This window comes from Micromys minutus (genome assembly GCF_963924665.1).
Source record: "Micromys minutus genome assembly, chromosome: 2".
In the NCBI taxonomy this organism is placed as follows: domain Eukaryota; kingdom Metazoa; phylum Chordata; class Mammalia; order Rodentia; family Muridae; genus Micromys; species Micromys minutus.
In genome coordinates this window covers 20,286,190-20,310,307 of record NC_137971.1, presented here as the reverse complement: position 1 = coordinate 20,310,307, position 24,118 = coordinate 20,286,190, and the positions used below count along the sequence as shown (strand labels likewise).

Sequence of the window (24,118 nt, the reverse complement as noted above, 5' to 3'; positions counted from 1 at the left end):
TTCCTGTAAGTAACACTAGTATCAGTTACTCCATGAAGAAGTGAATGGAGCATACATGCATTGTGTAGCCAAAATCCTAAGTATTGGCATAATAATAATAATAATAATAATAATAATAATAATAATAATAATAATAATAATAATAACATCAATGTCCATGTGAAAATCTAGGCCCTACATCTCGCACAGCAAGACTGGCTTCAGAGACTGATCCTATAATCTGCCCCTGTATCTTAATTCTAGATCTGGTACATCCTAGTTACAATCCCTTCCCTCAGGGACCCACTTGGGTAAGTTTGAGTCTAATGTAGACAAATAGGTCAAAAAAATGGTGAGCAAACAGAAGCTCACACTGTGCAAACCTGATAGCCCGATAGATTCTTAGGGTTCACAATGAGAAAAAACTCCCATAGCCTGTGCTCTGACTTCCATAGCTATGCACACGCGCGCGCGCACGCGCGCACGCGCGCACGCACACACACACACACACACACACACACACACACGTGTGCAAAGTACGTAAATTAAAATAAATGCAAATAACTTCACATTCCAAAGATAAAGACATCAACTAGGGTAAAGTTATCAAAGGTAACATGAATTGCTGTAAAATTAATTAGAAGAAAGAGGAGAGAATCAAAGAAAACTAATTTGAAAACTACAATACCATCAAACTACCGGAAGACAAAGCCCAAAGCATGTGACAGCCCACTGCCACAAGCCCTCCCCAGTGCCAAAGCCTTACTGCCAGCACAGGACAAAAGACAGGTACAGATCAGGGTCCAAACCACCAGCTGTTTGCAGCCTCCTCTAGCCCTTGATACATTGAGCCATGAAAACACAGGAGTAGCTACTTACTATCCAGGAGGCTCTGACGCAATGTCTGGAGTCGGGCTGACTGCTGAGCTCTGTAAAAGTCAAACAGAAGGAACAATGTAAAAAGGAAAAAACAATTACAGTGATTGGGGTTAATTCATAGTTTGCAAAGCAAGGGGTAGGAGACAGTCCACTTCAGTTTGGTCAGGAAGACAGTGCCTCTGGGGGACAAGAGGCTTGGACACAAAGACTTTGGGGTTAGGAAAGACTTAGGGGTCCTAGGCTCTCATCTTTTACTTCATAAGAGATATGGCCACAAATGTAGGTGAGCCTGGAGGTGGACTTCAGCTATCGTCCCCAATCCTCAGACACCACTAAGGCCACTGTAGCTCCTTTTGTGTACCCCAAATGCCACATCCAAGAGGGGCACACAATACTCTACGCAGAGACTGCATTTTAAAAAGCATCTTAAGATGACCACACTGCATTGAAAAGTGTGAAAATGAGACACAATCTCACAAAATCCACTAACCACCCTGTCAGTACAGAGTGGGAGATGCCTCATAAAACAGGTCACTAACAAAGGAAGAAATCAACCCAGAGCTGCTAGAAAGCATAAGCAATGCGATTACACAATTCAGAGGTTCTTTTGACTGGAGGGGGGAAATATGTCAAGGGTTCAATGTATTTGTGTTAAATAAATAATGCATAAGTTAACTTTTACAGATATTCCTACTTAATGATGACTATCATCTCTACTAATAACCATTGTAAGGACAAACTACCTGGAGAAGAGACATCTAGGAAAAAGGAAGAAGCAGGAAGTGGGGGAGGAGGCTATTGGATTAGGAAAGAGAAGATGACTGGGAGCGGAGGTGGCTTCACTGGTGGCTCTTTACTTAGCCTTTGTCTGAAGAGATATCCAGTTCCAACATTCTGGGTCCCTCTCCTAAGAGGCCCTGCTGTCCCAAGCTGAGGGGTGCCTTCCTTTCTACACCACAGCTATTTCTTCTTAGAAAAGCTCCCCTCATTTCTCCCATCATCCCTTCTGGCTATACAGGTATCAGCTGCCCACCTCCCGTCATGAGGCTCCAACCGTTTGGCATTCCCCCCATTCTGGGATGGTATGGTTGAAGAGCTTGCCAGCATCTCTATCATAAAAAACTCCTGGGGTCATCATCGTTCCTTCCTGTCTCCTTCCCTCTTTCCTATGGGTCCCTAATCATGCTGCACCCCTGCAGGATTTTCTGATTTCTTTTCACAAACTCTAATGCCCAGAAACCAAGTTAAGATGTCTATACTCCATTCTATGGGCCTATCCTAGAATTTTATCTTCTTTAAACTACTTGTTTGCTTATTGTGGTGTGGGGTAAACTATGTGTGTCACGGTCGTGTCATGGTGCACATGTGGAGGCCAGAGAACAGTTTTGTCATTTCTCTTTCTACCTACTCCATCTGGCTCCAGGGATGAGACTGGGGTTGTCATAGTTACACGGTAAGCAGCTGCACTCACGGAGGCACCCTGCCATCCCCAAATCTATTTCTTCAGATCTCTCGGCAGCAGCTGGGTTATCGTGCCTTCCTCCTCTTGCTCCGTCATGCGCTCCTCCATTTCTCGGAACTGTCCTCACTGTGCCTGTCCTTGTCTAGTTAATGCTGTCCAGCATCCTAGGACAGGTAGCTGTTGGTCCCTATCTCTCTCAGTCTTTTACTTGGTGCCAGGTGTCTTTATTGACTCCCAAAACTTCCACAATCGCCTCCTCGTGAGCAACTACGACAGATTTTTAAAATGCTTGCCTGTTTCCTAAGGTCTAGTCCTATGGTTGGTTCCTATTGCCTTCTCGATATCCCTACCTGATCCCAAGCCAAATATCTGAAACCAATTCCATGATTTTACCTCTACAGAGAGTCTCTTTCTAGCTTCCTTTAACACTAATATCCTTAATCTTCCTAGCTGTCTACTCCAAACCCTAAAGTCACTGTTCTTCCTGTCCACAGCTCATCTTTCCTCACACTAACCACTTAAGCTAGTCCACTGAAACTCCCTTGGCAGCCTCTCCCCATCTATCCTTTCCTTCCTCCCTGTTGGTGAGTCTATAGTGTGGACTCCCACCGTCTGCTTAGACTACTGCAGTGACCCCCTAGCCCTCAGATGCTCAGCTTTTTCTACCTGCAATTTAACTTCTCTAAGGGAATGGTACCCCCACCCTCCACAACATCATCAGTGGTCTGAAGGAAAACCCAACATCTTCTTAGACACACTCTTGAGTCTACAGTCTTTCCCAAACGTGCCCATCCCACCATTCCCACTCAAGATTTCTAGTCAAGCTGATCTGTCTTATCCCATATGTGTTCAACATATGATCTTTATATGTTTCTGTTATCCCAAGTATGGAAACAACTGTCACACCCTCAAGGCAGTCTCATGTGTGTGTGTGTGTGTGTGTGTGTGTGTGTGTGTGTGTGTGTGTGTGTGTGTGTGTAGAGAGAGAGAGAGAGAACTCCTTTGAGCATGCCTCACATATATTCAAGGCTAACAGCACCAGACAAATAACCAACAGGAATGGATTGTGGATGCATCAGGCACTTCTTTGTACCATCATGTCCTTGGTAAGGTTTGGGCCCTAACAGAAGTAAGGAGCTGTCAACTCTAGCTGAACCTCCATCTTTGCATGAGCTGCAGATGTCTGACTGCTATGAAAGCATCTCTTGATTAATTTTGACCAACCTGTTACTAGCCTTCCCATCCTGCATGTCAGGCATTGTTATTAGGACAGACCCACAGCCATGACTCATATTCCAGAGCAGGCTGAGATCGGTTCTTCCTTAAATCTTTAGTACTATAGTAATTATACCAGGTCTTAGGACTGTCTCACCCTAGTAAGACACCCAGAATCCCACTCCATGCCTCTCCACATGCCTGGACATGTGACAATTTACCTCTGTCTTTTCAGTTCTGAGGGAGAAGGGTCGACCTGCTGCTGTCTTCTTCATCCACCCACAGCTCTACGCAGCAAGAAGACAGCCATGGCCACACAGCTCAATGGTTTCCCACTCTTTTACTTCAGACCCACAGGCAGCTACCATATAGCCCCGTGTCTCTGCCCTTTCCAGGGTTGGCTCTCTAGCCTTGCAGCAGTGGTCTCAACACTGCTTACATCTAGCACAGATCCGTTATCAGTTATACGTCCTTCCACAGTTTGCAGCAGGCCTCCTGGCCACTACAGCAATGTCCCCATGAAGCCATTAGATTCTCATTAGAGCCTCTTCAGTTTTGTCAGTAAACCCAGAGCACACTTCAGTAAACATTTGACTTCCCCCTAGAAGCCTGTTTACCTTGGGCTGGCTCTCTCCTTTCCTTTTAAATACATACATTTTAACATGGCCCCCTTTAAAATACCATTGAAGGCCCAGTTCCAAATGCTTGTGTCCAGGCTGTCTGGTATCTAGAGTGTGTTTTTTGTCATGAACTTGCTGACCTTTACAATGACAAACACCATTGTTCTGACAATGCTTTAGCCCAGTTACCACTGCTGTGTTTATCCAAATGACCTCTGAGGTTGGCATCTCCCAGGGGAGAAAAAAAGATAAGAAAAACTGGCTCCCTCAAATAGCACTCTGGAAATTCAAAGGCAGAGGAAAGAACTTTTAAAAGGTCATCAAAGAAGAAATAGGGGGCATGGTGGGTAGGGGAAAGTTCAAATCATCAGCCATCCTGTATGTATTTAAAAGGTGCTTTAAGGAATATGCTAAGTTCTGAAAGGCTCCAAACAAAAGAACTGACCTGGTGTGGTGTGGTGTGGTGGTGGTGGTGGTGGTGGTGGTGGTGGTGGTGGTGGTGGTGGTGGTGGTGGTGGTGGTGTGTGTGTGTGTGTGTGTGTGTGTGTGGTGTGTAAGTGGTGTATGAGGTGTGTGTGTATGTGTGTGTGTGGGGTGTGTGTGGGGGTGTGTGCGTGTATATATGTGCGTGTGTGGGGTGTGTGTAAGTGGTGTATGAGGTGTGTGTGTGTGATGTATGGGGTGTATGTATGTGTGTGGGCTATGTGTGTGTATGTGTGTGTGGGGTGTGTGGGTTGTGTGTGTGTGTGTGTATGTATGTGGGGTGTGTGTGTATGTGCGTGTGGGGTGGGTGGGGGTGTGTGTGTGTGTGTGGGGTGTGTGGGTTGTGTGTGTGTGTATGTATGTGTATGGGGTGTGTGTGTATGAGTGTGTGTGCACACAAATGTGCACTGTAAGTGGTATAAACAGAAAGCCATGCATCTTAGGCTAGCAGTATCACCCTCTGTCATCTCCACAACATAAAAAACAAAGAACAGAAAAGAAAACAAAGCAGATCTCGAAGAGGAAGAGCAAGAGAAAAACCGGAAATACCTGTGGCGAGTTCGCACTGGGTGGTTTATTAACCGTCCCCACTTCCTCTAAATCTGCCTCTAACTCTGCTTGGCAGAAGTTGGGATCTTTTTCTAGATTAGTCTGGTTCAAGAAAGAAAAGACGAGAAAGAATGTTTTAGTTTAGAGAAAAGAAGAAGGAATGGAGGGTTAAGTTTGAAAATGAAAATTTTTTTTTAGTGTCGTATTTTACTAGGGTCTCGGTGCCCTGACTCAATGACAAGAATTCACTAGAAATTAGTTTAAAGATGTGAACACAGAAAGAGCAACATTGGGCAGGTTCAAGGAGATCCTGGGTAACAGAGCTTCAGATATGGACTCTACTCCTAATGAGAACTACAGTGCTACAAAACCTACCTGTGAGGAAAGACCGGCTCCCTTTGTGTCAGAGGATAGCCACTGTGACAGGAGTTGTTAAAAAACAAAAACAAAACCAAAACGAAAACCAAACCTCTAAATACTATATGTCTCACAGACTCTATTAAATAGTTTTATCACCAGGCCAAACAAGTTACTAAGTTAAAAAAATAAAAGATTTAAGAAAAGAACACAAACCCACAACACACTCACGGCACCCAAAGCTAGAGGTCTAGCACACAGTCCGAGGAGGAGGCACGGAATTACCTTTCTATCCTCTCTAGGAAGGATAGAGCAGTCTCCAGGAGTATAGTCCCATATCTTTTTGGGAGGCTGACGGGAAGCAGAGGAGGAAATGAAGAAATGAGCATAAAGACATAAAGACAAACATGGGGGCTCAAACAAAGAGGGGCACGCTAGGAACTGGACCAACACAGAAAGGTGAACTCAAAGCAAAGGGCTGGGATCCTGGCTGAGGACACAAAGCTGTCTGTCCAAGGGGGACCTGAAATCACTAACTAGAAAGTATATGTTTCAAGAGCAAACCAACCCTTGATTGCCTATACTAAAAATTTTAAATTAAAAGGAGGAGGAAAAGGCAGCAATAATAAATTTAAACAAATTAGAAACTAATTCGTTCATGTTCTCTTCCAACGAAGACTGACCCTGGAGATTTCCACATTTTTGAAATAGTTTTTCCTACTGTAAAAAAAAAAAAAAATCCATTGCATGTTAATAAATGTGTAAATCTGTAAGTTTGGCCAAATAGAGGCTGACCTAAAAAAGGTGACCCTCTGGTTTGTGGCAGGAGCATCTATGGTAGGGTTTAATGAAATCCAAAGCGGGAATTCAAAGAGTGCATGTGACCATTTCATACTTGCAGCTTAACTAGCCTTTCATAACATAAATAGAGTTAGGTAATGCCAGTAACACTAGAGGCATGCTCCACCCCCCTCCAGCAGGTCAGAGGTTACTGTTTGTTCTTTACTCCTTCACGGACAATCAGAGAGCTGAAAATCTGCCAGGAGAATACTGTAGGCTTAACAAGGGTGTGTGTGGAGTGAGAGCTAAACAAACTTCCAGGAACATCTAACTCTGAACTTCTCTCTCCCAGTGGATTCTCTGATTATGCCTATGTACACTTGAGATCTAACATACCATGACCTCCAGGGAGATTAGACACGGGATCATTAAAAGCTCCACAGATTACATGCAAGCTTCGTGTCTCTTAACTCTACAGAAGCATTCGGGGATTAACACTGAGAAACATTGCCTTGAGTTTGTGGCTAGACATCAATTTTTGTAGAAACTGGAGGGAAGGAGAGAATATTTTTTTCCTCTTGTTCCCTATGCTTTTCTAAAAGAAAAGCAAGTCGGCTCTGGTTGTATTTTTCCCTGTCCACAGCAGGTCTTCCACATATGTGAGGGAGGTCTGTGTTCTGCAAAGTCAGTGATATTGCAGTGACCATTCATTTTTAGTGCTTAACACACTGAACGGCTATCTGGGAAGTAGACTTTTTCCACATGTGTTATCCCCACACCTTTCTGACTTTGTCACAAAATTCCATGAGTGAGTGTCTAAAATTAAATTTGTTTCAAATAATCATCTAGCCTCCGATGGTCCCTGGAGTCTTAAATTATTTATTTCATAGCGACTCACTGGGTCACCAGTCAGGATCTTGTAATTTTCTGGTTTTTTGTGTGTTTGTTCTGCTTTGCTTTTTCTGAGTGGCTTTTGAAGAAGAGGTACAGGGAGAAAGAAGAGCTCAGCAACTCTTAGTACCAAAATTCTAACGGTTGGTGGGAGAACAACGGAAACAAAGTATTAATGACAACATGTGTCATGTGTGACTGGCAGACTCAGGAATGGCTAACATTTCTTCCAAACCAACTGCCACAGCTTACGGCTTTGCCACAGCAGTGCACTCTTTGGCCCACTGTAATAAGAATAGGAGAGAAGGGGGGGGAAAATCTCACTCTCCCATTTTCTTCTCAAATTCTGTTGGTTCAACTAGCTAACGAGCCCACTCAGGATGTCTCAGACCATATGTAAATATTCTTCCACTGAGGTTCCTGGAGATGTGGCCCCTGTTCTTTTGACAAATTTTCAAAAGTTAAAGCTATGCAAAAAGGAATCCCCCAAAAGAAAGAATTATTTGACAAATGGTCTGTGTCTTCTACGTTTACATAGGTGAGTTATAGTTTTTGGCAAAACTCTTAATTTACCAAGTTATTTTCAGGGCCTGTTTACTAAAGGCTGGGACTCTGAAGTATTGACTAAAACTTGAAGTATCTCTGAAACTTGTTTGCAACGGTAGGTTTATGAAAATGTATCACTAGTAACAGAATGGTAAAGAAGTTTCCCTAGTGTTTGCAAGCGCTTAGTATTTCAGATTAAACTGGCTTAGTTACTTGACAGACGAGGGGATGGCTAGCCACCTGCGGATCCTGAAAGGGATTTCAAAAAATCACTGGCATGTGTTCTGGAGAAAGGAACTGAAAACGAGTATCTCCTGCTTTCCATGAGGACGGCTCGCCATGGCTGCTGCATACAGCTATCAGTGTCTGAGGGGAGCACACATATCAACATGTGCTCAGTAATGGAGCAGGCCTTAAGGAGAAGAATTAGGATACGGATCGGTTTATTGCATGTGGGAAAGATTGTGTGTTAAATTTGGTGTCTACATAGTGAACAGGAAAAAAAAAAAGGAGAGAGAGAGAGAATGGAGAAGACAAGAGCTGTGTGTGCACTGTGCTCTGGGGGGGAGGGGGAGGAACATGTACCTGGGCTTGACACTTCCTCTTTACTGTCACTAGGTGGCGCTCAGCAGTAACAGATTAAGGGGAAGAGGTCAAATACTTGCATGTTCCTAAAGAATGTTGCAACTGGGTGCTCCTAACTTTCAAACTCAGCATCTTTAAGCCAAATCGGCAATCCCAAAGTGCCAGCCTGAATTGCCTGTCTTAATGAAAAACACGCAGCATGGAATTTCACACTTTATTAAACTATAAAAATCAGTTCCTATCTGCAGATAAAACCATCCGAGACCCAAACCAATGGTTAGAGTCTCATACTCACGTCTAATGTTTATTTTTTCTGGGTACAACTCTTCCACCTATAAATTCTTTTTGCAGTTATAATTGGGAATTCGAAGTAACTACAGTTTTCAAGTGCATCACCTTGAGAATTTGAAGTAACTACAGGTTTAAGGTGTATCACCTCCAATGGAAGGACTAGTTCAGATTGTCCTATGTGAAACTTGTCTGGGCATCGGACTAAAGACCCACCTCCCCCTCCAAAAAGTAATTCAGAAATACCTCAGGGGAGCTGCTGAACACTGAACTTTCTGGAGTTCTACTCTCCCTTCAAATGATACTAGCCTAATTCAGAAAAAGCATTCTCTAAACGCTGCCTTTAACTGGGTTAGGGTTAGGTTTAGGGTTAGAGTTAGGGTTAGGGAAGCAGGTTTGGTTTTTTTAATCTTGTCTTTATTTGGTTTTGCATGCCTTTAAAACGTGACATGAGGCACCGCCATACCGCCCTTCTCGGTGACGCATTCTTCCCGTCTGTCTCCACACACCTTAATGACTGCTTAAAGTAGTGACTGCATGGCAAAAAATAAGTGCCACCCACCAGGTATGTGATACTCATATCAAAGGATGCCCTGGTCACTCTCTAGGAAGGTGTACCTCCGAGCTTACTGTCCCCTCTTGGTGAATGAAGGAAACCCTCTAGGTCGTGGTGAGATAACACAATCTGACAATTACCACAGCCACTCCTGCTACTGAATTCCTCACACAGACCTGGTTCTGTAGCAGCGTCAATGCACCAACAGCATCATTTCACAAGGTGTATGACCACCGAAACCATTACACTTACCGGTCTCCCAAACTCCAATTCCGAAAAGAATTTATACCAAGGTTCATTCTTTAAATCTATCTCTTCTGGGCTTATATCCCGACTCTATAAGGGTTGGTGACAGGAAAATGAAAGAAAGAGAAGGATAACATTATGTAAAAGATTACATAGGAACAGGCCAGTAGAGATGCAGCGTCTCTGGGTGACACAGTGCCTGCTTCAACAGCAGAGACTGTCCAGTTTTACTGATACCAGAAAAACAGGGAAACTGAGGCAGGGAGCAGTGAGGTACTTGTTTTCAGTCCTACAGCAGAGGCAGATGGGCTGCACATAAAGGACCCAGCACCACACTGCGACCCGGCACCAGAAAGCTAAATACAGGCAGACTGGTATTCTTAATCTTTTCAGCATCAGAGAAAACAAAGTCCTCATTTCCTCTTGCCAAAAAAAAAAAAAACAAAAACAAAAACAAAAAAAAAAAAAAAAAAAAAAACAAATTGTGAGCACATAAATTGGTGAGCACACCAAACATTCAGCATCTATGTCAGAATAAAGCAAACGAGTTTTATGGGCCAGGATGGTTTTAGTACTTGCTAGTACTTATTTGCAAGGCTGCCCTAAGGTTTTCCAAAATAAAATGCAGATACCGACACTTTATAAAAGCCAACTGGTTAATACTGCATCTTTAATGGCACATGAATAGGTGAGATACCATGTGTCGTACACGGCAAAGTGACAATGATGTAAGTCAAAATAGAGGACACAAGTGACGGCCTTCTTAAAGGAGCACCATGGGGGATGGGCACAGACAGCGCACACTGTGTGTTCTAACAAACAAATGTTAAAGGGCTGAGGAAGACAGGTAAGTGACAGAGACGCTGGACAAGACAGAGAACAGAACGGGAGAGAACGTCTGCGTTATGCTCCAAAGTCAGACCCCTCACTGCCGTTACACTAAGACGCGTCACGGAGAGCGATCATCTGATCCTGTAATTTAATATTTCATCAGATATGTGTTAAAGTTCTGACACTCTATCTAGGACATACCACCTACTTTTGGAAAACACTAAAAATGGAGATTGGAAATTAAATCAAGTGTTTTAATAAGTGTTAGTTGTCTGAGTTCAAGGTTTGCTTAAGTTCCTATGCTCTTAATAACTCTGAAAGTTACAAAACGTTGAGATATGATTTTTTTTTTTTAAATAACAACCTGAAATACGAAACTGTACACAGTTTCTTCTGAGGTTGAAACTATCACACAAGAAACTTAGCTCTTCATGGCCTTAAGGGAGATAGCACAGAACAGCCTGCTGCCAGCCCCACCTACAGGTCTTCAGCGCTATTACACCCTAGAGCAGTGGTTCCCGGATGTACTGGCACCGCTAAGACAGCTTTCAAATCTCTCTGCAAGCAGAACAGCCTTAGTGACTTTACCAAGCCCGTCTTCCAAATTCCCTGGAAGCATCTGTCATTTGTTCATTCTTGAGGTTAAAGGTAGAAGATGTGGACATTAGTCTGAGGCTTCACCTGAACTCTGATTAGAGACCGCAGGGGATATATGCTGAACACCATCCTCCTGCATCTAGATCAGCTTCCTCTAGAGCTGCCATCCTGAAGGAAAAAGCCTGCCCATAGTGTCAGGTGTGTGTGTGTGTGTGTGTGCATGCCTGCACATGTATGTAGATACCAGAGGAAAACTTTAAGTGAGAGTTTCTGAGGAGCCAGCTACCTTGTTTTCTGAGCCAGGGTCTTTCGGTCACTCAGTGCTTGCCAAGTGGGGTGGGCAGGCTAAGGACCTGCCTGGCTCTACCACACCAGAGCTGCAACTGTAAGCACAGGCCACCAAACCTGTTTCCTTTACTCTTTTCCTGGGAACTGAGCTCAGGTCCTTTAGCCCCTGACCATCTGAGCCATCTCTCCAGCCCGGTTTCTTTCTGCCTTTATTCGGCAAAGAACAGTACAATGTCCCCAAACCCCAAACCATGTGGGAATGATGGCTTGACACTGGCTCACTTCACAATCTGGAACGAGGGGTTTTCATAAAACCTACTTTGTATTTGTTATTCTTACAAAGACTATTTATAAACTGTTCCCTGGGAATAGGTTAGGATTTTTGTTTTTGCTGGTTTTCTTCTTCTTCTTTTAAATAAAATGTACTAACATACCGATTCTTTTGGGAAGCTGCCTAAGAGTTACAATATTTACAGCCTTGACAGACTTAACTCGTTTCGTTCTTGAATGCTGTCTGCTGCTGGCCCGCTGCAAGGCTGGTGTTGAGTGAAGAAAAGGTTATGTTAAATAACTCAGATCCAAAGCCTCGGCTCTTTGAGGTGCCCAGACGTAAAGGTAAAAAGATATTACCCACAGTGCTCGTACCTGCGTGAGGTTGCCAGGTGTACCTCAGCAGCAGCCAATCAAGGAACAGACTGAGAACAGGAGAATGGGCACCCCTGCTGGAAGCAAAGAGGGAGCTGTTCCCACAGCCTTGGCACTTCCACAGTCAGGTTCTTTACTGCCGCAGGCTGCTCTTTTCCAGCTTGGTAAAATCCACAGAAAGGGCAAGTGCCTTTGCCAAGCAAGTGCCACCTCCTCAAAGACAGTGCGGATGCTTGAAAGGGAGCCAGGGACAGGCTTCAGATCTCTGTTAAGTAAGTCATCTGAACTTGGTGTGCTCAGGGACACTTCGCTTTACAGTGCAAATGGCTCTTACACCCGCATCACTCCACCAAGATGGAGGGCAAGATAATATTCCTCCCACAAATGAAAGCCTTGAGGTTCAAGGTTAAATGATTGCCTGAAGGCACACAGGACACTCAGGCCTCCCATGACTCCCCCAGCACTCTGTAAACTACCCTATATCCCCACCTACCCTCCTTCTGGGAGGACAGGAGAGGCAGAGCTGGGCAAATCCTTTGCTCACACTTCCATGTTCATCTGTCCTTCCTACCACACACCCATGGAATATAAACTCCAGCATCCAGCCCAGGGCTCAGCATAAAAAAGTTCTATCTCTATATTGGTTAAATGAAGCTCATGCCCTGTGGGAGATTTCAGCAAAGAAAAAAAAGCATAAAGGAGTAAAACCTAGACATTCCTGACAGCAGGGATCAAACGATATATCTCTTAAGTACAAGACCAGAGAGAAAAGGTTGACTTACAGGGAGGCAAGAAGTATTTAGACCTTTATGAATATGCCAAACAGGCAAACAAGTCATCGAGGGTGGAAGTCACCCAGGGATTCTGGAAGTGATCCTGTTTTATGGGTTTGGGTAGTGTGGGCGTGCTCCAGGGCAAGAGGAACCCCCATGGCCTATGTGAGTTAACATTCTTTCTGATGGTATCGATTAGCTATGCCTGGGCCCATTCCTTGAGTTGGCAGAATTAAGCAGGCTTGGGCACCTCAAATGGAAGAGAAAGTGGGGTTTCTCTTTCTTCATGAAGAGGCAAAGCAAACTAAAAGAAAATCAAACTCAGACCCTACGTCTGTCACCCATTTACACATTTAATAAAGAAATGACTCTTTAGTTCTCTTCAAAAAGTATATGAATGGGGGTTCTGCTGAAATCCAGATAAGACCGAAAGGCAAGGCTCACACTGAAAAGCTCACATTGAAATGCACACAGCAGCTTTTCTGTCCACGTGATTAAAATAGCGGGATTTAAAAAAGATCAAACATAATGGACCAATTCAACCACTGTCAAAAAAAAAATTAAGATTCAACTGAAATTCCTCTCTAAAATTGACAATGTGTCTTTGGAAGGAGGAAGCTAACCAGGGTGAAGGGCACTGAATTAAACTGTTGGACAGGTGCCCAGTGCCACTACGGGTGGGGCTCAGGCCAGGAGCAGCACAGAGGAGCTCCTGTACTGAGACACCAGATGGTGTTCTGCTGTCCTTGTGGACAGTCTCCACCACGCCAAAGATGGGCATCATGGGGCACAGTGGGACACTGTCCAGACACTTGTAAAAAAATAATTCCAATGGTCCTAAGAACTGATACCGAAGGAGAAAACAAAACAATGTTCTATATAGAGGTGAAACAACTGAGACCAAGAGAAGGAAGTGGAATCAAAGGCAAACGTTAGGAAGAAGGGTGTGCCTTCAGTAGAGGCCAGAACAATCTAGGAACGGCCATGGCCCAAATACCCAAAGGCCTCCAGAATCCCTGAAATCACTTGCTTATTACTAACGAGTGTGGCTTTCTTTCCAGGAACCCTTGGGTTGAAGGTTGCCGCGTACATTTATTACATTTATTACGTCTGGGATACTTCCTGTAGGCAGACAACTCCCACTGAAGCCGGGAGGCAGAAGGAAGTCATCTAGCTTGCTTTTGGCTTTCTGCTCCAAATACCCATGATGCCCAGCAAACTCAAAGAATAACTCTAAAGGCGTTTCTGTGAATTAATGACCTTTTCCTAGTTAAAATTACTCCAGCACTTATGAAGACATCACATCTCATTTCAGCAAAAGTCAGACCAATTATCGCTAAGAACACGGAGAACAGCAGGAGAGCCGCTCTTAAGGAGGCCTCTCTCCTGCTAACAGCCAGAGGGCTGTGATGCCGATGTAGCTGTAGAGAGTCTCTAACCATGTTCCAAAATTTGAGCAAGCTTTTTCTAATGAAGGGTGGATGACGGGAAATCCGACTGGCATATGTAAAGTCTTCCTGTTTCACAGCAGTGGCTACTTTCCCATGACATCCTGGAAGTTTTCCTCACCTAATTTTCTAGAGATGTGAAATTATGTAAGGGACAATAATCCAAACTGATTTTTTATAAGTTAGCTCTCAACACTTTGCCAATCAAAGACAGAAGACCTAAGAGATAAGAAATTTAACAGCCTAGGGGTTTTACCCCAAGTCACAACATTCTCCTAGTGATTTATCTTTGAATGATTTTAATGCTAGACTGGTCATTTCTGTAACATTCATCCATTTCAAACCAGAACTGCCTACAAGAACAAAAACCTTTACTCACTCAATAAGTTTGGCAAAGTAGTACACTTTTTTTTTTCCTAAAAAAAAGTGAGATCAATTGCTGTTAGTAGAAAATTTTAGATGAGTTAAACCACGCACAAATGGAACAACAGAGCTACAATTTTTTTTTTTTTTTTAAAGCAGACTCGGGACTAATTTATAAAGACCTGCAAAATGCAGAGGGTAAAAATACTTCAAGTTTTTTTCATTGTTCTAAACAAAACAAGCCTATCTCAAACAGGGGAAGAATATGCTCCAACTACACAAGGCATCCGAACTAGAAAACAAGGGCAGAGCAAACAAAAAGACCTTTCATATGCACATTACCATCTTCTCATTGGTCAGGACTGAAGACTTGCCCGGCTGGTATTCATAAATGCTTTTGGGCTCTGCTCGATATTTTCTGGTATCCACTTTCTTATCTGGGGGCTCCCAGTCGTTTCTGTAGACAGAAAAATCCTATATTCATAAAAATAGCACCAACTTCCCACGAGGTCCGAACCTGGTTGGCCGTAGTCTTAATCAAAGAATTTGTCTATATCCAAAGCATAAAACTGGAATCAAGGCCAGCAATTTAGCTGTATTAGCTTGGTTCTCAAAACAACCCAATTAAATCTCCGTCTTGGCTCACAAGGGGCATGAGGTAGCCTGTGCCCAAACCTGGCACCAGGACGTGGAGATGGAGGGGAGAGGAGGGAGGGAGGAAGGGGATGCAGCGGGGCCTGTCCTGGAAAGTCTTCCCCCTTGCCCTGCTTCTCATTCCCAAACATGCCTGAACTCCCACACAAGTTACACAGAACACAAATACAGGTCCTCAAGCTGCCAGACTGTGGTTCAATCCCTCGCCACCCAGGTGACCTCAGTACTGTACACTCTTGGAGCATCAGCTTGTCTGCTTGTGAGATGGAGACCTCTGTGCCAGGTCCACAGCAGCCCGCAGCAAACGACAGCTGTGTGCCCTTCGTTCTTTCCTGTTCTGTGTCTGAACCTGCTACACAGTTATCTCAGTTAAGGTCAAAGGGTTTTTTTTTTTTTTAAGTTTATTATTTGTCTGTGAGCTGGCTAATTTTAGGTCAAGTTGACACAAGCTAGTGTAATCTGAGAGGAGGGAACCTCACTGAGAAAATGACTCAGTCAGATCCAGGTATATAGCATTTTCTTGATAAATGTTGGGGGAGGGCCCAGCACATTGTAGATGGGGCCATTCCTGAGCTGCTGGTTCCTGGTTCTATAAGAAAGCAGGCTGGTAAGCAGCTTCCTTCATGACCTCTGATCCAGCTCCTGCCTCCAGGACCCTGCCCTGCTTTAAGTTCCTGCCCTCACAGCTTTTGATGAACTGTTATACTGGACCGTGAGTGAAATCAACCCTTTCCTCCCCAAGATGTTTTTGGTCCTGGTGTTTCATTACAGCAATAGTAGCCCTAAGCCCCCGAGTGTGTGTGTGCGCACACAAACTTGCCACACATGAGTAAGTCCAAGGACAACTCTCTGAAGTCAGTTCTCCCTCCTCTCATCTTTATGTGCTTTACAATAATCAAACTCAGGTCAAGAATGGTGCTAAGCACCTTCAGCCCTGGTCCCAATTTTCAGCCTGACATCCAAGAGATGGGTAGGATTCCAAAGGAAACCGTCTGCAAACCGTCTGCAAACTTTTTATGCAGGAACACTACTGCCTTTTTGCACTATGTCTTTTTTTCACAAAAGGTTGAGACTTTCTGGAAGACAGGGAAACGATCAGTCTATTCTTCTGTAAATCTGGTTCAATCTGCATAGAAAGTACTCAGGAGGTGCTTACTGAATACACCCATAATTTCATAGCATATCCAGCACTCCTTCTTTTAATTAATTATCAGACTCATCGGAGAGATGCATCAGGCACATGTGGGATTTAAAACAGCATTCACTTGCCCATGGAGATATGGTGGCATGAAACTGGATGTGGATTTAAGAAAAAAAATAGTAAATTTCATCTGCGCAGCTCTTTTAGTCTGTGAAGGTTTGCAGACACTGGGGCCAAAAAACACAGGAGACACCTGACGGACTGACAGCAGACAATTACTCCGTGGAGCATTTGTGGCGGTACATGTTATACAGACTTACGGAATATGGCTGCATTTTAATGCTGCAGTCTTTGCTACGAATACGTAAATGAACTTCCAAGTTTAGAGTTTCCTCATCACAGAGCCCAACAGTCCAGGCCTGAAATCCCAACCGCTTGTAGACTGAGCAAGGAGGGCAGAGAGTTCAAGCCCTGCTTGGGCTACACATGGAGCAAGTTCAAGGCTAGCCTGGACGACTTACTGAGATGCTATCTCAAAAGAAAAAGTGAAAGGAGAGGGCCAGAAGGTGAGCTCCACAGGGGAGCGCCGGCCTGGTTTTCAAGAAGGCTCTGGAATCAATGTGAGCATCACAATCATTTCCTCTTGAGCAGAGAAAAGGTTACGGTAATTATCTAGACATTAATTACGCCCAGGTTAAGAGAGCCCTGACATGAAGGTCAATCTCTTCTTTTATCCTTCCCACGCTCAGTCTTTATCTTCCTTCCACAGATAAGAATATGGAGACTCAGATTAAGTCGCTCAGACACTGGGGATGAGCATCCAAGAAAGCACTTACCTCTCTGGGCTGGACTTGAGTGAGGAGGAGCGGGCTGGGAGGGGGAGTGTGGCAGACCTCTTAACCACTTTCTCCCCGTCGATGTAGTTCATCTCACTTTTTGAGCGAGGCACAGAAAGGGCAGACTTTGCTGGAGAAAAGCGTGCACAAAATGCCTTAGGCTCGGGTGAAAACTAAACCCTGAAGCTGTCACCATTCCCCGCTTCCTCCCGCACAACAGGGACCTGGGTCACTTACTGTCTTCAGAAAAGGAGTACCGAGGGGAGTGCAGGTCAGAATCATCATCTAGTGAACGAAAAAGAAAAATCAGGGGAATGGACAAAAGGAGCGACCCCGGTGCACACCAAGCCCCACCTCTGCAGGGAGGACTCAAGCCAGGGGCTAACACCACACAGAGTCCACTGCAGAGCAGCAAGGCTTGCAAGAATCTATCCAGTCCAACAGGACTCTGGGAAAACTGCCTCCGGGCCCACCACCCAATCTGGAGGGCTAGGTTGTGTGTCTGAGAAGCAGGGGCCGACACGGATCCAGTCACTCAACGATCAGTCTTCGGTCTGGCCTGCTGAATGCCATGGCCTCTTTCTAAGGCTCAGAGCTACTGCTTGGTAGGAAGGAGAGGTCAAAAGAATACGGCTGCTAGCTCCCTACGGTAGCTTTGATTTGATTTTTATGTTCTGCACACCACACAGCTGGGAGAGATTGTGCAGCTAACAAGAGTTTGAGAAAATCCACATCATAATCTGTTTTTATCATATGACAGTTCTTCGCTCCATGAAGAGATTTCTCAGGACCCAACACTGCCGAGGCTGACGGAAGGTCGACCCTGTGAGGGGACTGCTCCAGGGTGAGCGTCCAAACTGAGTCCTCAACAAGTCAGACTCCCGGGAATTTCTGGTGTATGACCGGCTCTGCAGGAGTGTCTGCACGCTCCCCTAGGTAAACTAAATTTTGGGTTCTGAGATGACCAAGAAAAGATCTGAACATCTCACAGAATGGGCTGCCCCCCCCTTTTTTTCTTTTTAAGTGAAAATCAGATCACAAGCCCATTTACAGGAACTGATTTCCAAAACAGATCTGTCCCAAATTCAAGGTATTTAGTCACGACATCCATGATAATCCTTCCTAAACATTTTTCCCCCCGCCAGAGCACTTGCTTATCTGAATTTAGGGCACACGCACCTAGAATGAAGGCCAGACCAATCCCAGCAAAGCTCAGGGAGCCAGCCGGCAAAGACCAGCCAAGGGAGTTGACACACCACATTAATGGCAGTGTTAGCCAAGGCCTTGTTTCTGGGCAAACTTAGTATCTGAGCAGGAAAGGTCAGAATGCTTTATGAAATGTAAACAGAGCTACCTTTGTCATTATGTTGGGTACAGTCTTTGAGTATATCAAAGACAGCTCCTACCTTTTTGTCCCTTCCCTTCTTCCCATTTTTTGTCTGTCCCTGGTATCCCTCAGCTAAAACAACAGGGAGGCATCAGGTACTAGGGCACCTTGCCCTCCTTCCAGCCCCCCTTGCTCTTATAAGAACTGGTCAACACCAAGGTTTGGCAGGGACTAAGAGTCTTTACCAACACAGCCAAACCTTTCCTCTTCAGGGTGGGATGGGGAGGGTCTAACTATGTTGCCCAGGCTACCCTCTAGTCTACAACCCTCCTGCCTCAACCTTTTGAGTGCTGGGGCTACAGGCGTGCATCACAGAAATCCACTCTCCTTTCACTAGAATAGACTGAGTATATCAAGTTTATTTATGTGCACTTCTGAGAGCAGGGTAGTAGTGGGGAGATAAAATGGAATCAGAAATATAGTTCTGGGAAAAGCGCTCTGAAGAATTTTTTGTTGCCAGCTTTTTGTTTGCTTTTGCAGTGATTTATTTTAAAGGGGCTTTAGAATATGTATTTAAATACATTCACATAAAAGTCGATATCAGCCAGGCTATAATTGATACTCCTAGTGAGATTATTGAGTACAGGTGGGAAAAGAAGCCTCATATACCCCAAGCTACACAGGGCCAGGGTGTCTTTGTGAGTGAGCTTTTCACTTCTTACAGTGTCTATGGAACTCTATAAAAGCATGCAGATGTCAAATGGATTAATCTGAGCAACTTTGGCAATTATGACAAGGTCCACAATTAATATTTTACATCTCTATTACAAGTCTAATACAAGAAAATTTACCTCATTTGATGAATGAAAATAACAATACAAAACTCCCATTATTAACTGGTTAGTAACAGATGGAAATAGTCATATCACAGGGCACAAACCCCTCATTTTATAAACAGGAGACCAGGGCCTAAGGTCATTAAGAAAAATTGCCCTCAGTGACATAGTAAAAAAGATACATAGGCCAGGCAGTGGTGGTGCCTTTAATCCCTGCACTTGGGAGACAGGAGCAGCTCAATCTCTGAGTCTTAGGTCAGCATGGTCTACAGAGTAAGTTCTAGAACAGCAAGAACGACACAGAAAAACTTTGTCTCGCAAAACCAAAAAAAAGGAAGAAAAAAGAAGGAGGGCTGGAGAGATGGCTCAGTGGTTAAAATCACTGACTGTTCTTTTAGAGGTCCTGAGTTCAGTTCCCAGCAACCACATGGTGGTTCACAACCATCTGTAATGGGATCTGATGCCCTCTTTTGGTGTGTCTGAAAACAGCAATGGGGGTGTACTCATACATAAACAAATCTTTTAAAAAAGAAGAGAGACAGAGGGAGGCGGAGGGGGGGAGAGGAGGAGGAGGAGGAGGAGGAGGAGGAGGAGGAGGAGGAGGAGGAGGAGGAGGAGGAGGAGGAGGAGGAGGAGGAGGAGAAGAAGAAGAAGAAGAAGAAACACAGGAGAGATAGAGATAAAGTTGGGACCTTCCTGATATCACCTCAGTCCTGGGACAGAGGTGGCTGCTTTGCCACATTCTCTCTATTCACCTTTGTATCTCCAAGGAGACAAATATATATATATACATATATATATATGTATATATATATATATATATATATTAAATAAAGTCATGGGCCAACCAAAAATGGTCCTGAAAGTGAAGGGCACCACAGGTCAAGCCATCTCCAGCCTTGAAGTCTTAGCTGTACTTTTCCCACCATCCCACCCTAAGAGATGCTTAAGCAAGTCTTTACTTGCCTCCTATTAGCGTCCAGGGATAAAGGATAACATTGCTATACCCTGCATCCCTGTTGTTTGAAACTTTCTCCTGGTAAGCAAGCCCACACTGAGAAAGATAGTACATAGCAAGAATACCAAGGATGGACGCCGAGTCCTGCTAGAACTGGCCAAACAGAGTATCTGGACATGTGCTTGTGTTTAACCATCTTCCATAAGCTGGCAACACAGATCCTACCACCACATCCTCCACGGATTCTTGACAATAACGCCACAGAGAACTCAGCTGAGCTGGGGTGGGACCGCATGGCTATCTGTGCCCCTTGGAACAGCGGGCAACTGACATCAAACGTTGGCACCAACAGTCAGAACTTCCCAGGACAACCATTCTTCAGCTCACACACAGGGTGGACAACATAACCCTGGTGCCTCAAAGGCCCCCAACATGCTCTGGTATTGGCACACCAACAGCTCTCCCCAGGCTCTGGCCTTAGTAGCACAATTGCTAGCCCCAGAGCTGTCAGAAGCTGTATGATTGCCTCCTCAAACACAAGAACCACAGTAAGTGAACTTCTAAAATCCTCCTCCAGGTTGATTTTGCTATTGCTCTTTAGAACTCATACAATTCTGGAAGTCAGCTGAGAGAGTGCTTGTCAAAACTGTTTAAAATGCTATGTAACTGACAAAGTGAGATGCTTGGCCAAAAGCAGCATCCACAGAGCCACATACTGTGTGTTACTAAACTTCCAGTTAGTGCCTCTCAGGCCTTGAAACCGAAATTATTTTTGTGACAATAGCGGCCCACTTTAACATGATCTGATTCTACCATTCAACATGATTCCTTCTTAGGCTTTATTCATGCAAGAGCAAGATGTAAGATGGAAGTCACAAACAACCCCCTGCCCCAAAGCAAAATGACAGAGTCTGGGGTGGCAAAAAAAAAAAAAAAAAAAAAAGCAAGCAAAGGGGGATAAGGAAGGACAAGGATGCCAAGTCTCAGGAGCTGGGAGAAGAGTAACAGGTTATGTATCTTCACTTAAAGACTGTCCAATCAATATTAAGGAACAAAAAACAAAGGCCACAAGAAGGTGGAGAGAAGCTATAGAAGACACATTTTTTGAAAATTTGGTGAAGTGAGAAAGAAAGGGAGACAGCCTAGAGGGATCCAAGGCTAGAGAGACCAGAAGCCTAGAGGAACCCACAGGCTAGAGAAGGCTCACCATCATCACCTTCATTCAGCCTTCTGGGTCCCGGGGTAGGAAAGGGGTTGATGCTTCGGTTCTTTGCTAGCCTGTGGACCAAAGACTTTTGCACATGCTGGGCGGAGACCTTCTGGGCAGCTCACATAAGGAGAGCAAAGGTGACTGCTGCAAGCCGTCTGGCCCCTCCCCTGGGCAGGACCAGCAAAAGTTTGGGGCAGAAGGCACAAGTGAACCAGCCAAGTATCTTCCCAACAGAGCAACTTACTAGAACTTGAGCAAAATAAGGCTATTCTTAGAAATCCTGCACAGCTAGGGGAGTTATTTTCACTCAACTATATCTGTGCCTGAGAAAACCCGCCTTCTACAAACCTTGCCTCGGGACAAGGGGTATTATGACTGAGAACACAAGACACCACAACCCTGTGACACAACCCAGAGATGCTTAGAAGTGGCACCATGAGTCACAGCCACAGAGCTCAACCTCCAGCCAGAAACGGTGCTAGTGGAGGTCAAGAGCCAGCAGGAAAGCTGCTCTCTGACTTCCCTTCTGGCAAGAGCCCTTCACTCCAGTGTGGCTCAAGCCACAGATCATGAAGTAGCCTATCAGCTACTTGGCTTTGCTGTACGTTCAGGGCCATTGTGCAAAAGCATCTTGATGTTACATATGCCAAGTCAGCTGTTCTGACAAGGCCAGAGCTTTGAACCTGCATCCCTCTCTCCAGCCCTATATCCAAAATGTCAGATTACATCCTGGCAAGTACCTTGGTCCCGGTGGTATCATGCCAGTGTCACGGTCAGGCCACTTGGAGAGCTTCTCCTAACCACATGTTCCCAGACACATCCTAAGAGATACTGGCTCAGCAGCCCGAGACAGGACTGACTCAGGAAAAGCTGTCATGAGTTACCGGAGAGCTCTTGGCAGGGAGGAGGCAACCACATGCACAAGGCCCACCATGAGAAGGATCAGCAGAACAAAAGCCCCTGTTCGGAGTCCTGAAGACCCAGGCTTGAATCCTGACTCACTCACTCTCTCTCTCTCTCTCTCTCTCTCTCTCTCTCTCTCTCTCTCTCTCTCTCTCTCTCTCTCCCCCTCCCCGCCTCACACACACACACACACACACACACACACACACCTCCCCAAGCTTCTTCAGACTCGTCTGGTAGGGGGCTGGGAGGATGAAAATGAGGTAAACCATGGTAATGTGCTCAGCACAGAGCCGCATCCTGTACAGCAACAGCTAAAACCTGTGGCTTGGGACCACTTAAGTGAGCAAGAGGCTTATGAAAAACTTGGAAACGGAGTTTCCAAAGCATGGGATGTCTGAAAGCTGACTCAATGTCAAAAGTCACAAATCCAAGGCCTCTCTGACACTCACCATGTGCCAGACTGCTCCACTGCAGCCTCTGAACACACCCCATGTATGTACACTGTGTGTGCTATCAGACCACCCAGCTCCCAGGGTTGCTTGAAACAACACCCCAGCTCAGACCAAACTGCAGTGTTTGACTGGACAGAGAAAGTTTTCTGCTCTTAATACTCAAGGTCTAATCATACCTTAAATACTTTCCTATCATCATTCTTTGGAATCTAAGCGCCAAATTCATCTGTGTTTGGGTTATATTAGGTTAGAAGATTGAGTTGCTGACTTGAGTTTTGTTTAAAAGAAAATGTTAAATGGTTTGAATTCATGGCAGAATTTCCTCCAACTTGTGAAATGGTTCCAAACATCCTTCTTCTGTTCTGGACGACTCATTTATGTGAAGTTTCATTCTCTGCCCTGATTACTACAAAGTCAAAATATCGATCCACTCTGAGAAACACCAAAGATAGCTTATGTTCTTCAGTATCAAACATTCAGCTAAGATTTAACCCTTTGTGACAAAATACACTAGTGGTACCCTCCTTTAATCCCAGCACTCGAGAGGTAGACACCGGCAGAGCTTTGTGAGTTTGGGGTCCAACCTGATGTATATATGAGTTTCAGATCAGCCAGGGCTATACTGTGAGACTCTGACAGTAAATAAATAAAATAAAAACAAGCACCTTTCTCATTAGTACACAAAATGCTTTAACCGTTGATAAATGGTAAAGGTGCATGCATACAGAAGGATTATTTTAGAACAAATTTCTTTATGATTTCTTATCAGTAAATGTTTGATAATGTATGCACCAGGAGTATAAATACCTCAGGTGAAGAGGGAGTTGAGCAGCTCTGGTGTAGGGTGGACGCTCAGTGAGTGGCAGTCACCCCTCTGCAGCATGGTAATCACAACACTGCTGTCTCTTAAAGCAGAACTCAGGTGGCAGAAAGGCTGCCTTCCAGAGGGGAGTAGCGTGGAGACGCAGGGCATTACCAAGCCCTCTTAAGGATTGAGATGCACAGACTGCTCCTTGTTGTAACTTATGCACCCCCCCCCAAAGTACATATAACCCTCATTAAGACGTGATCATCCTGTTTATCTTCCAGCATCTGGCCAGAAGTTTGCTTGTTCACTCAAGGAAATGGAAGGCTTTTAAGCCAGTATAAACATGCTCACAGGGCCCCTGCTGTTTAGGACATTTAGCTTTGAGCCACTTACAAGTGTAATTTTTTTTTAAACACTGTATCAACAACTACAATTCAGACAAAGGTTCTAGCCCTCAGGTAGGCTTTAATAGGCTTCTTACAGACAATCTTACTTCCAAATTCTAAACTACAAGACAATGAATGAACAGCAGCATCAACAAGACCCTCCCCCCCATGAGACCTAAGGCTCCAATTTCTAGGTTCTCTCTCAGATAAATTCTCCCTCCCT

General features: G+C 44.7%; 1 protein-coding gene across 50 annotated transcripts in view; it reads right to left on the bottom strand.

Annotated features, from left to right (window-relative positions):
- The window catches only part of SORBS1 (sorbin and SH3 domain containing 1), a 217,814-nt gene that overhangs the window by 45,527 nt on the left and 148,169 nt on the right, over positions 1–24,118 (bottom strand). For 29 of the 50 annotated variants that reach the window (XM_080912808.1, XM_080912798.1, XM_080912799.1 and 26 more), the window contains 7 exons: positions 17,250–17,297; positions 17,013–17,142; positions 14,724–14,838; positions 9,443–9,526; positions 5,830–5,895; positions 5,188–5,289; positions 859–908 (listed from right to left, as the gene is read on the bottom strand). In XM_080912808.1, the coding sequence (XP_080768934.1) occupies positions 859–908; positions 5,188–5,289; positions 5,830–5,895; positions 9,443–9,526; positions 14,724–14,838; positions 17,013–17,142; positions 17,250–17,297 (595 nt within the window). The remainder of the gene's footprint in view (positions 1–858; positions 909–5,187; positions 5,290–5,829; positions 5,896–9,442; positions 9,527–14,723; positions 14,839–17,012; positions 17,143–17,249; positions 17,298–24,118) is intronic. The other 21 variants (XM_080912804.1, XM_080912815.1, XM_080912784.1 and 18 more) reach the window with 2 other exon arrangements.